This window comes from Ctenocephalides felis, unplaced genomic scaffold (genome assembly GCF_003426905.1).
Source record: "Ctenocephalides felis isolate EL2017-DRISC unplaced genomic scaffold, ASM342690v1 CF-g0.4_SCAFFOLD_03572, whole genome shotgun sequence".
Classification (NCBI taxonomy): domain Eukaryota; kingdom Metazoa; phylum Arthropoda; class Insecta; order Siphonaptera; family Pulicidae; genus Ctenocephalides; species Ctenocephalides felis.
Genome location: NW_020539726.1, coordinates 39127912 through 39140656, shown reverse-complemented (window position 1 = coordinate 39140656; position 12745 = coordinate 39127912). Strand labels below are relative to the sequence as shown.

The window sequence follows — 12745 nt, the reverse complement described above, 5'->3', positions numbered from 1 at the left end:
AAAAATATTTATTTATAATATACGTTTTGACACGGATTGTGTGCCATCATTCAGCAAATTTTGTTAAACAGTAACGAATACTAAAATTAACTACGTGATTTGTTCACAAAATATTCAGTTTTTACGCTATTTTAGTAAACGAGCCTAAAGAAGTTTAACTTCAAAAATTTTAGATCGTATTTTATATCGTTGTGCGGTATGGTTTGAAAGGTCTCGACCGAGTAGAAAGCGATTTTCACAAAAAAAATAATTATATTGTAATAAAAACGTTAGACACATAACCTTACTTTATTGCAAAAAATAGTAGAAAGTTAAAATTTATCGTTTTTTTTTGTAAGAAATATGTGATGGTTAACTTTTGTAGTGAATATTGAAATTAACTATGTGATTTGCCCATGAAATGTACACTTTTTACGCATATTTAGTAAACGAGTCTAAAGAAGTTTTACTTAAAAAAATTTAGATTGTATTTTATATCGTTGTAAGGTATCGTTTGAAAGGTCCCGACGTATAGAAAACGATTTTCACAGAAAAAGAGATTATATTGTAATAAAAACATTAGATACATAACCTTATTTTATTGCAAAAAATAGTAGAAAGTTAAAACTTATCGTTTTTTTTGTAAGAAATTTGTGAGGGTTAACTTTTGTAGTGAATACTGAAATTAACTATGTGATTGGTTCACAAAATATTCACTTTTTACCCATATTTTGTAAACGAGGCTAAAGAAGTTTAACTTCAAAAATTTTAGATTGTATTTTATATCGTTGTGGGGTATCGTTTAAAAGGTCTCAATGAGTAGAAAACGATTTTCACAAAAAAATATGATATTGTAATAAAAACATTAGATACATAACCTTACTTTATTGCAAAAATTAGTAGAAAGTTAAAGTTTATCGATTTTTTTGTAAGAAATTTGTGAAGGTTAACATTTGTAGTGAATCTTAAAATTAACTATGTGATTTGCCCATGCAACGTACACTTTTTACGCTATTTTAGTAAACGAGCCTAAAGAAGTTTTACTTCAAAAATTTTAGACTGTATTTTATATCATAGTCAGGTATCGTTTGAAAGGTCTGGACGAGTAGAAAACGATTTTCACAAAAAAAATTATGATATTGTAACAAAAACATTAGTAACATAACCTTACTTTATTGCAAAAATTAGTAGAAAGTTAAAATTTATAATTTTTTTGTTCGAAATATGTGAATGTTAACTTTTGTAGCAAATACTGAAATTAATTATGCGATTCGTTCACAAAATATACACTTTTTACGCTATTTTAGTAAACGAGCCTGAAGAAGTTTAACTTCAAAAATTTTAGATCGTATTTTATATCGTTGTGGGGTATCGTTTGAAAGGTCTCGACGAGTAGAAAACGATTTTCACGAAATTATTATAATGTAATAAAAACATTAGATACATAACCTTACTTTATTGCAAAAAATAGGAGAAAGTTAAAATTTATCGTTTTTTTTTGTAAGAAATATGTGAGGATTAACTTTTGTAGCGAATACTAAAATCAACTATGTATGTGATTTGCCAATGAAATGTACCCTTTTTACGCAATTTCAGTAAACGAGTCTAAAGAAGTTTTACTTAAAAAATTTTAGATCATATTTTATATCGTTGTGGGGTATCGTTTGAAAGGTCTCGACGAGTAGAAAACGATTTTCACAAAAAGATATTATATTGTAATAAAAACATTAGATACATAACCTTACTTTATTGCAAAAAATAGTAGAAAGTTAAAATTTATCGTTTTTTTTTTGTAAGAAATATGTGATGGTTAACTTTTGTAGTGAATACTAAAATTAACTATGTGATTGGTTCACAAAATATACACTTTTTACGCTATTTTAGTAAAGAAGCCTAAAGAAGTTTAACTTCAAAACTTTTAGATCGTATTTTATATCGTTGTGGGGTATCGTTTAAAAGGTCTCAGCGAGTAGAAAACGATTTTCACAAAAAAATTAATATACTGTAATAAAAACATTAGATACGTAACCTTACTTTATTGCAAAAATTAGTAGAAAGTTAAAATTTATAATTTTTTTGTTCGAAATATGTGAGTGTTAACTTTTGTAGTGAATACTAAAATTAACTATGTGATTTGTCCATGCAACGTACACTTTTTACGCTATTTTAGTAAACGAGCCTAAAGAAGTTTAACTTCAAAAATTTTAGACTGTATTTTATATCGTTGTGGGGTATCATTTAAAAGGTCTCAACGAGTAGAAAACAATTTTGACAAAAAAATTATTATATTGTAACAAAAACATTAGATACATAACCTTACTTTATTGCAAAAAATAGTAGAAAGTTAAAATTTATCGTTTTTTTTTTGTAAGAAATATGTGATGGTTAACTTTTGTAGTGAATACTAAAATTAATCATTGTTCACAAAATATACACTTTTTACGCTTTTTTAGTAAACGAGCCTAAAGAAGTTTACTTCAAAAATTTTACATTGTATTTTATATCGTTGTGGGGTATCATTTAAAAGGACTCAACGAGTAGAAAACGATTTTCACAAAAAAAAATATGATATTGTAATAAAAACATTAGATACATAACATTACTTTATTATGCCTCAAGGTTAAACAAAAAAAATCTAATTATATATATATATATATATATATATAGGATATATATATATATATATATATATATATATATATATATAATAGTATATATACATATACATATACATATATATATATATATATATATATATATTTATATATATCTATTACAACTTACATTTCCTGTAACGTTGACACCCTGTTCGTATTCAATTCCTCAGCTTTCTCCAAGAGCTTCGAAGCAGTTGCACATAACGAATTAACAGAAATTTCTGGTGGAGTCACCACAGGAGGAATCATTGGTGCCGTAACTCCAGGATGATAAATTTGGGGTGCCACTACAGGATGATTTACAGCCACGGGTTGTGTCACAGGATTATTTTGTGGCAAGAAGCCTGTTCCGATACCAAATCTGCCTGTTTTGTCTGGGGCGGATTCCCTAGATATAAAAAGATAGATTAATATTAAAATTATTTATTATAGACAATAAAGTATTTATAATAGGTAATAAACTATTTATTAATAGATAATAAGATATATTCATGTCTTGTTGCACAAATATGAGTTGTGATAATTTTTATAGGTTATGTCATTGTACTTAATTGAAAAGTTTCTGCTACACACTAGTTTATATCAAAATACAACTGCTGAACTGATTTTAGTTATATACATATTATAATAACACACATACTATACTGCTAGTATCTGAAAATTTTATTTTACTTCAAATTTATACAATTCTACTTCTCCTTGTTAGTTGTGTTTTGACAGTTTGATTTATAATTAAGTACAAATTATATTATTTATTTATGTATAAATTATCTCACCATTGAGGAAACTGGTTCCAGAACCAAGGATAATGATAATTATACATTTTGAACTAAATATTTTATTTAAAAATAAGTTTCAATATTAACTACGAAAAATATGTGGCATTAAATTCAACTGTAATCTTTGCTTGTTATGAAAAACGTGTACAAACAAAATGTTTAGGGTTGCCATGATGGAATTGGAGCTGTCAACTTTAAAAACCGTTAGGATTTGAATTTGAAATTTAAACAAATGATTGAAAAATTGTGGATTTATCGTTTGAAAATGTTATAGATTGTTTGAAAATGTTGCAAATTGTTTAAAAATGTTGTGAGTTATCTGAAAATGTTGCAGATTGTCTGAAAATGTCAAATTGTCTTACAATGTTGTCTGAAAATATTGTAGATTTTCTGAAAATGTATATTGTTTGGAAATGTTGTAAATTGTTTGGAAATTTTTGTTAATTGTTTGGAAATATTGTAAATTGTTTGGAAATGTTGTCAATTGTATAAAAATGTTGTGAATTGTCTGAAAATGTTGTAAATTGTCTAAAAATGTCATTAATTGTTTAAAAACGTTTGTAAACTGTCTGAAAATTCTGTTAGTTTTTTAAAAATATTATAAAATGTCTAAAACTGTTGTGCATTACTCAAAAATGATGCAAGTTAATCAAAAATTTTGCAAATTAAGTTAAAATGTTGCACACCGTCGTTTTTGTTTCGTCTGTATTTATATCTATATTTATAATATTCTAATTGTTGTCCTATTTATTGTCATATTAAAAATGAAAAAACTTACATTCTTACCCATTTTCCATCTTTATCGTAATGCCCAAACCCTGTCGGTTCACGTTTGCCAGCTATCACCCTAAGAAAAAAAAAAATCATAATTATATTTAACAATAATTTATAGAAAAAAAAATTACAATGCCTATAGCATTAGAATGAATAAAATATATGTAAAATAAATTATATAAAGTGAGTAGTATACTAACTTATTCCATTTATTATAAAAAGACTGTAGGTTAAACACCTACTATGGTACTATCTAACTGATATTTTTAAAATAAATCTATTAAAGCAAACTAATTATACATATTTAAATAAAAATGTTCAAAAACTGATAAATCTCTTATTTCACCTCATTATGTATTGCGTTTATAATTATTAAAATGTATATAGCAATTATAATTACTTACTTTTGATGTTGTTTGCCCATATAATGCTGTTGAGCATGTTGTTTCGATGTTAGTACAAGATCGCAAGCCTCACAATGCAATTTTACTCCGTCATCATTCTATAAAAATAAAGATATACTTTATAAAAAAATTCTAAAACTAAAATAAATAAATCGAATTTTAAATAAATTTAAAATTCAAATATCACAAAAAAAAATAGTTTGAGAATTTCTGCTTAAAATTATTCTTTTAATTATCACTACTGAAATTATTGCTTATTTTTTATTTTGAATCTAAAATTTCTTGAAAAATTGTATGAAGCATTATTAATTAACTTCCCAAAGGAGAAGTTTATGTTTTCATCAAAAAATCCAATTCGATAATTTTATGTTTTCTCGACGTTTCAAGCCATTCTGAATCAAATGAGACCAAATTTGGAAAAAGTATGTGTGTGTGTGTGTGAAGAATTTTTTTATAAATCGACGTTTTCTCAAAAACGGCTGGGTCGATTTCAAAAATTTAAAAGCCATTCAATGTATCTCGACGAGAACTATTGTTTGACAGTTTTGTGCGACGATCGGCCAAGCCGTTTCTTTATAAATGGCAGAAAAGTGAAAAATTTTTCGTCTACGTTTTAGCCCGCAATTCTGAATCGATTTTAAAAATTCAAAAACCGTTCGAGAGATATTGGTTGGGAATCGTGCTGATTAGTTTTTGGTAGAGATCGGCCGGGCAGTTTTCTTGTAATAAAGTTAAAAAAAAAATTCGACGATTTTTATGATTATTTTTTTGACGGTAGATACCATAGTCTTCTAGATCATACTAAAATATTACGGCCATACGACAACTGGTTCAGCTTTAAAAATTCGTCAAAGTTTGCAAAAATCAGTATGGTCTTTTTGGCATTTGTCAAAATTAGACTTTTGATCGACGTTTTCTCAAAAACCGCCTGAACCGATTTTAGAAATTTAAAAGTCATTTGATGTATTTCGGTGAGGACTATCGTTTGTCAGTTTTGTGCAACGATCTGACAAGCCGTTTCTTTGTGATTCGAAAAAAAAAGTGTTAAACTTTTCGTTCACATTTAAACTCATCCTACCGAATCGATTTTAAAAAATCAAAAACTGTTCGAAAGATATCATTTGGGAATGGTACTGATTAATTTTAGATGAAAATCTACCAAGCCGTTTTCTTGTAATAAATTGTTGAAAAAAAAATTTAAGCCGATTTTCATGGAACTTTTTTTGGCGATATACATCATGGTCTTATAGAACTTACTGTAATATCACGGCCTTACGACAAGTAGTTTAATTTTAAAAATTCGTCAAACTTTGCTAAAATTATTATCGTTTTTTTTTTAAAGTAGGATTGATGAAGTATATTATTTACACATTTTTTTTTGATTAAGTCGATTATTTACACATATCGGGAAGTTCATGTAACTTGCCTCAAGGCTAAATACCAAACCAACTAGTTTTTTAATTTGAATCCAAAATTTCTTCAAAAATTGTATGAAGCTTTATTATATTAAAATAAAATAAATAAATTATTTCTTTTATCAAAACTTTCAATTTTACTATAAATATTAAATAATTTTTTTTCCCACCTGGTTCACGCATAATTTCTTCGGCATCGGTTCTCCAGTTTTTAGCGACCATTCTTCTAAATATCTATTTACTTTTTTCTTGTGTTGTTTGGAGTTGTAATGAGCAAAAACTGCAAAAATAACAATTAATTATAATTATAAATGATTATATAATAAAACAAGAGGTGTATGGCATCGTGCCTTAAGGCAAATTGCTGGAACTTCCTGTAAAGTAATGAAAAACTCGAGGAATATTAATTGTTTTCAAATAGATTATTATAAATGCTGTAACTTTCATTATACACATTTTATAGACAAAATATAAGAGCTTATAAATTGGACGACGACGCTTATATATGTTTACATGAAAAGTGAATAAAACAAACTTAATCAAACAAAGTTAGAATAAAGGACCTTATCTCATATTTCTAAGAATTATATAAACTGAAGTGCAAAGTTAAAATTAATCATTGCAAGTATATAAGTGAGCTTTAGAATTTTAGCTAGAATTAAAATTGAAACCCAAATAATTTTTGATAATCAACAGAATATGTTTTGGAATTTATTATTATTATTATTATTTTCTTACTGCTTTTATTAGAAGATCCCCTCACTTCGCAAAGTCCGCAATAAAGTGGTTGAAATTTTTCAGATAATTCTTTTGGAAATTTTGCGATAGCCTCGAATTGATCACGAGCTAAAATATTAAAATAAAGAAAACTGTTAATTGTAAATAATTTAATCATTTAATTATTTAATATTAATCATCGACTTACGTAGTATTCGTTTTCTATCAGGCTGTGAGTATGCGATGACACCTAGAAAGAAGGAAAATTATATTAAATATAAATTGTTAGTGAAAATATATAATATTAAATAGATGTAAGTAGTTAAGGCCTTAAGACAAGTCTCGATGTGTAAATAATCGACTTAATCAATAAGATATCAATACATTAAGTGATTTATATGTATACTGAGTAGTTGTTTATTATTATAACGTTATAAGCCATTGCAGGTTATTAAATTTTGTACAAATTTTGCAATAGTGTTTGTTATTTTCAACAAAATGTTTGAATATCACACATGATTAAAAAATGATTAGAAAGTAATATAGTGATTACTACTATAAATTGTTGAATTGATATAAAAATTGATATTAGTCAAATAATTTAAATTTAACTACATAATTTACTAATTAACTTCCCGTAGGGCAAGTTATACTAATCGCAAAAAAAATCAAAAATGAAAATTTTTATATATCTTTACGTTTCAGAGGTTTCTGAACATTTTGGCATACCTTAGAAAAAATGGATGTATGTGTGTGTGTGTACGTGTGTGTATGTATGTGCGGATACAAATTTTCGTCGACGATTTCGGGAACACGAATCAACCGATTTGAATAATTCAAAAAACATTCGATTCGTATTGATAAGGAGACGTGCTGATTAGTTTTTGGCGAAGGCAAATCTAGCCGTTCCGAAGATACGGGGCAAAAAATGCCGAAAACGGTAACTCAGTTTTTAAGAGAACGGAGCGTCCGATTTGAATAATTCAAAAGACATTTCACTTGTATTGACAAGATGAGGAATCGATAAAATTTTCATGAAGGTAGGTCTAGCGGTTTCGGAAATATGGAGAAAAAAGTAAAAAAAATGAGCCATTTGGCGGTCAAAAATGATCATTAGACATATGCACATCAAATTATCAGATATTTTATAGAGATTTTAACAATAAGTATACATTTTGTTAACATTGCTATGGGTTCCGTACCAATGCTTATGCGTTAGACAGCGAAGCGGCGCTTACGCGCTTTATATGTTGTCCCTATGCAGTTAAAGCAGCACGATTGCTTTGAAAAAAAAAGTTGATCTTCCACAACATGTCAAAATAAAGAAAAAAAAAATTTTCAAAAAAAAAATATTTAAAAAAAAATATTTTTTTTTTTAAAAATTTTTTTTCAAAAAAAAGTAATTTTTTGTCCAATTTATAGTTTCTCAAAAATCTAATTTTTTCGAAGTAAAATTTTTTCAAAAATGTTAATCGTTTTTAAAAAAATAATAATTTTTGGTACGGGAAGTTCTAGCAATTCCACTTACAGCTAGTTTATAGCAGTAATCACTATATTAATTTAGTACAAAACTTTCGTAGATACTGTCTTCGAGTTTTTAAACTATCTATCTCTTGCAGCGCTAAAATTAATAAACTATAAGAAATGTAAATAAACCACGGCTTGAAAATGTTTTCAATTTATCTAACCTAGCCCAACAGATTAAAAATTTCTGTACATAAAACTACATCAAGAACCACGAAGAGAAACAGTATACAGTGTATGTTAAATCGCAACCTGACATCGAGCTAAAATAGATAAAAAATATTTATAATAAGCTCATCAGAAAAAATCTCACACTATGCTTCCCTGAACCGAGTTGGAGTTTAACTCACCCTAGGATAGTACCCATTATCATTTATTATGTTCAATAAATATACATACTCGAGTTCTTGTTCGATTGCAATAAAGACTTAAGTTGCACCAATATAAATCAATAAAATGTCAACATTGAAGTTAACAAACTATGAGCTCAGATATTTACATTTGTAAAAGTATACATGAAGGTATTTATCACAATAGCTCTAATTATTACACTATGTCTTATTATACTAATCGTCATGTTAGGCTAGGTCGTTGTATACTAAAGAACAAAAACATGTACACCGACTTTTATTAACTAAATAAAATGAAAAAAACTAAGCTTGATCATCAATATTGTTATTTAGTATCCATAAAACCTTTATAATCATTTGTTGTAATTAGTTTTCACTCCAAATGTCAAACAAGCGTTCTTTCCTTCATACAACAAATTAGTTCTAGAATGTTTTAGAAGAGTATATGCAGATTTAAATAAATGTATATTAATTGAAATTTAATGTTCTTACCAGTTTCAGTCGTCATTTCTATAATATTTGTCTGATTTTGTTATAATTATAAATAAACATCACTCACTACATTGAACATGATTTAAGGTTAACTCTTTGTGACAGTTTGACAGTTGTCAAAATGGCGGTCCATTATAAATTGTTTATAATAATATATAAAATAAAAACTATATATCATATATATATATATATATATATATATATATATACATTTTAAATTGGATTTATTTCCAAATTAATTGATTTAACACATTATTACTTCTTTACAACATATATTTATTAAATCATCCACCAAAATTAAACACATACTGAGTGACACTGACACTCATTGTCAAATTCGCATAGATACACTTCTGTTCCGTAAGGATCAGACATCATGCACATGACACATCCATAGAGCACACACACATCGGGATAGACACTCTTGGCCGTTACATTCAAATGATATGCATACAATATTATAATATAAATATATTTTAATAATATTTATTATTGTTAATAAATATTGCTTCAAATTTTTATTGATTGATTTTAATTTTAACTTTGTCACTGTGGCAGTTTTTAAAATGGCGGTAAATTGTAAATTGATTATTTAAAAAATTAAAATGTCTGAACTTTATTGTATAATAATATAATATAATATATTGAATAAATTTATTTAATTATATAAAATAATAATTTTGCTATAATTATAGATATGCATTGTTCTGAAAAATTAATGATTTATTTTAATGTTAAACTGGAGTTCACAGTTTTTAAAATGTTGGTTAACTAGATTCAAAATATCAAAATGTTTTTGAGCTTTATTTATAACAATATAAAGTAGAAAAGGAATTTTGTATTACTTATATAAAACGATTGATGATGTTTATCTAATTTTGCTTTAATTTAATATACCGCATTATTAATATTTTTTTTAAATTAAAATTTGAGAGTTATGAAAATGTCGGTTAATATTAAATCGCGTTCAAAATATCAAGATGTTTTTGATACAATATATAATGATAATAATAATAAACAATGATACATGATACAATGATAATAATAAATAAACAATGATACAATATTTAAAAAAAAATATATTACTAATAAAACAAATTTAATACTATTTATCTAATTTTGTTATTGTTTAATATTCTGTTTAATATTTAATATTTGATTTAATAATTTTGACAGTTTTCAAAATGTCGGTTGATTATTTAAAATATCAAAATATTGTTGATCTTTATTAATAACAATAAAATATACATAACAAATTTTTAATTACTAATAAAACAATTTTTATAATATTAATCTAATTTTAATGTAACGAATTATTAATGATTAATTTTAATTTTAAATCGCTTTGACAGTTTTCAAAATGTCGGTCAAACGCATTTAAAATATCAAAAAACTTTGTCGAATTTTATTAACAACGATGCAATATATAAAATGAATTTTATATTACTTATGAAACGATTTTAATAACATTAATATAATTTTGATTTAATTATAAATATAGATTGCTCCCAAATATTAATAATTTATTTGAATTAAAACATGTTTGACTAATTGTTTGATTTTTCAAAAAGTCGGCCAATTTCGAATTTCAAATGTCAAATATCAAAATGTTTTTGATTTTTTAGTAAAAATTAATTCTATAACATATATGCAATAATTTCTAGAATATTAATCTAAATTTTCCGTTATTATAAATATACATTGTTCCAAAATATTAATTATTTATTTTATTGTTAATTTATGGTTAATTCATTTTGACAGTTTTCAAAATAACGGTTAATTATAAATTGATAGATTTAAAATATTAAAATGTTTGAACTTTATTAATCACAATGTATTTAATATATAAAATAAGTTTTATAACATTAATTTTGCTATTATTATAATAATAGTTTTTTTATGATTTTTTGATTTGATATCAGTTTTCAAAATGTCGTTCAACTATACAAATTTGAAAAGTTTGGATTTGAAATTTGAATAAGTTGAAACATTATTAATAACAATATGTAATATATAAAATAAATCATATAAAATATATAAAACAATTTCTGTAACATTAAGCTAATTTTAATATGTTAATAAATAAACTTTTTAATGATTAATTTTAATTTGACAGTTTTCAAAATGTCGGCCATTTATTAACTAAATATAAAATTTAAAAATGCTTGAAGATTATCATTTTTTGTGATTGTCGTAAAAACTTAAAATGTTTGAATAAATAATAATCAGTGAATTATTCAGATTAAATTAAATATATCATTGCATTTTTAAAATTTATACCAAAAATTCTTTAAATTCAAACTCTTTATGGACACGCTAATGAAAAATCTAAATTTTCTTGCCTTTTAAAGTTTTGATTTCATTGACTTATTATTATTAAACATCTTCAAATTTTACAAATTCATAAATTATTTAAATTAATATTGCATAACTATAATTATAATTATAGTTAATTATAATATTAAATCAATAATTTAATAAAAACAGTATACTCGTTTTTATATTTTAATTTCTATTGTCTCTGATAGTTCCACTTAAAATTTTTTTTTAAATCTTTTGATAAAACAATCATAAAGCACTTTATATATAAATAGTGCATATAAAAATCACAATATTTCTCTAACAAATAATAAAACTTTTAAAAAATCTACTAATAAATAAAATATTAATCTAAATACATACCCTAGATGATAATAGAATATATATTATTATTTATTGATCCCAAATATATTTAACTTTAGGTATATATATTTATAAATATCAAGATTCATACTCAGTTTTTATATAAACTCAATTGCTCTTCTAGATCTTCCATATCGGACACTTTGAATTTGTCTTCTTGTTCTTTCAACAATGCAAAAATTTTGGCAAGTTGTTCTTTCACGGCTCTGGTAATAAAAGATTAAATTAATAAATAAATTTATATATATATATATATATATATATATATATATATAATTATTACCATCTATTACCCCCAACTCACAATTACTTACTGTTCTTCCTCAGCCTTCTGTTCAGGCGTCAACTTAACATTGACATCCTTAAAAATAGTCTTACGTTTAACAGTATTCAAATCCCAAATGTCCAACTTATCAGCATCATCGTTGTTGTGCAAAAGAATTTTATCAGTATTATCATTCATTGAGTCTTGTGTGTCTCGAATATTATTTTCAGTGTTACTCGTTTGAGACTTTGTGCTGACAGGACTTGCATATATGAAGGGAAACTGAAAAAGACAACGGGTGAAGATGTAAAGGAAAGCTAGGTAAATGATAAAGGTAATATATATATATATATATATATATATATACATATATATATATATATATATATTTATTTATTTATATTTATATAGAAGGCTTGATAGTGCTATTAGTTATTCATCTTATTATTCTTTACCATCCTCTCGAACCATTCAATGACAGGAACTTCCAAATGCAGAAGTAAAGTCAAAAGTGCACTGACACCTGTCACAAATACTGTAATAACCAGATACCAGGACAGATTGTCATAATAAATGAATAAATTTTCAGAAAAATTCGTAAAAAACATTTTTATTGGAAATTTTGACATTTTACAGAGAAATACATTTTTGTTTATCTAATTTTGACAGTTCGTGTAGTCATGGCGACGAGCGTAGGACTATAGACG

General features: G+C 25.1%; 2 protein-coding genes across 2 annotated transcripts; both read right to left on the bottom strand.

The window, feature by feature from the left end:
• Nucleotides 1–2763: 2763 nt before the first annotated feature.
• On the bottom strand, nucleotides 2764–9223 carry LOC113387920 (zinc finger protein 346-like; the record flags this gene model as incomplete). The annotated part of the gene is given in 7 exon segments (XM_026625304.1): nucleotides 2764–3024; nucleotides 4194–4262; nucleotides 4594–4691; nucleotides 6179–6288; nucleotides 6747–6854; nucleotides 6934–6975; nucleotides 9092–9223. Coding segments are annotated over 7 exon segments (704 nt in total), but the record flags the coding sequence as incomplete, so codon positions are not given.
• A 2641-nt stretch (nucleotides 9224–11864) lies between these two features.
• Nucleotides 11865–12680, bottom strand: LOC113388454. Its single transcript, XM_026625831.1, has 3 exons — nucleotides 12494–12680; nucleotides 12088–12320; nucleotides 11865–11979 (listed from the first exon to the last, which is right to left on the bottom strand). Exons 1-3 carry the CDS (start codon nucleotides 12665–12667, stop codon nucleotides 11865–11867), a joined length of 522 nt encoding a protein of 173 aa, XP_026481616.1. The 5' UTR covers nucleotides 12668–12680.
• Nucleotides 12681–12745: the final 65 nt, after the last annotated feature.

What these genes read in the sequence shown, in the direction of transcription:
- LOC113388454 (XM_026625831.1), bottom strand. Translation starts at nt 12,667, where the DNA reads ATGTCAAAATTTCCAATAAAAATGTTTTTTACGAATTTTTCTGAAAAT. An exon ending in TTGAATGGTTCGAGAGGATG is followed by an intron (nt 12,321 to 12,493) that starts GTAAAGAATAAT and finishes TGTCTTTTTCAG; the next exon opens with TTTCCCTTCATATATGCAAG. An exon ending in CAGAAGGCTGAGGAAGAACA is followed by an intron (nt 11,980 to 12,087) that starts GTAAGTAATTGT and finishes TTTTATTACCAG; the next exon opens with AGCCGTGAAAGAACAACTTG.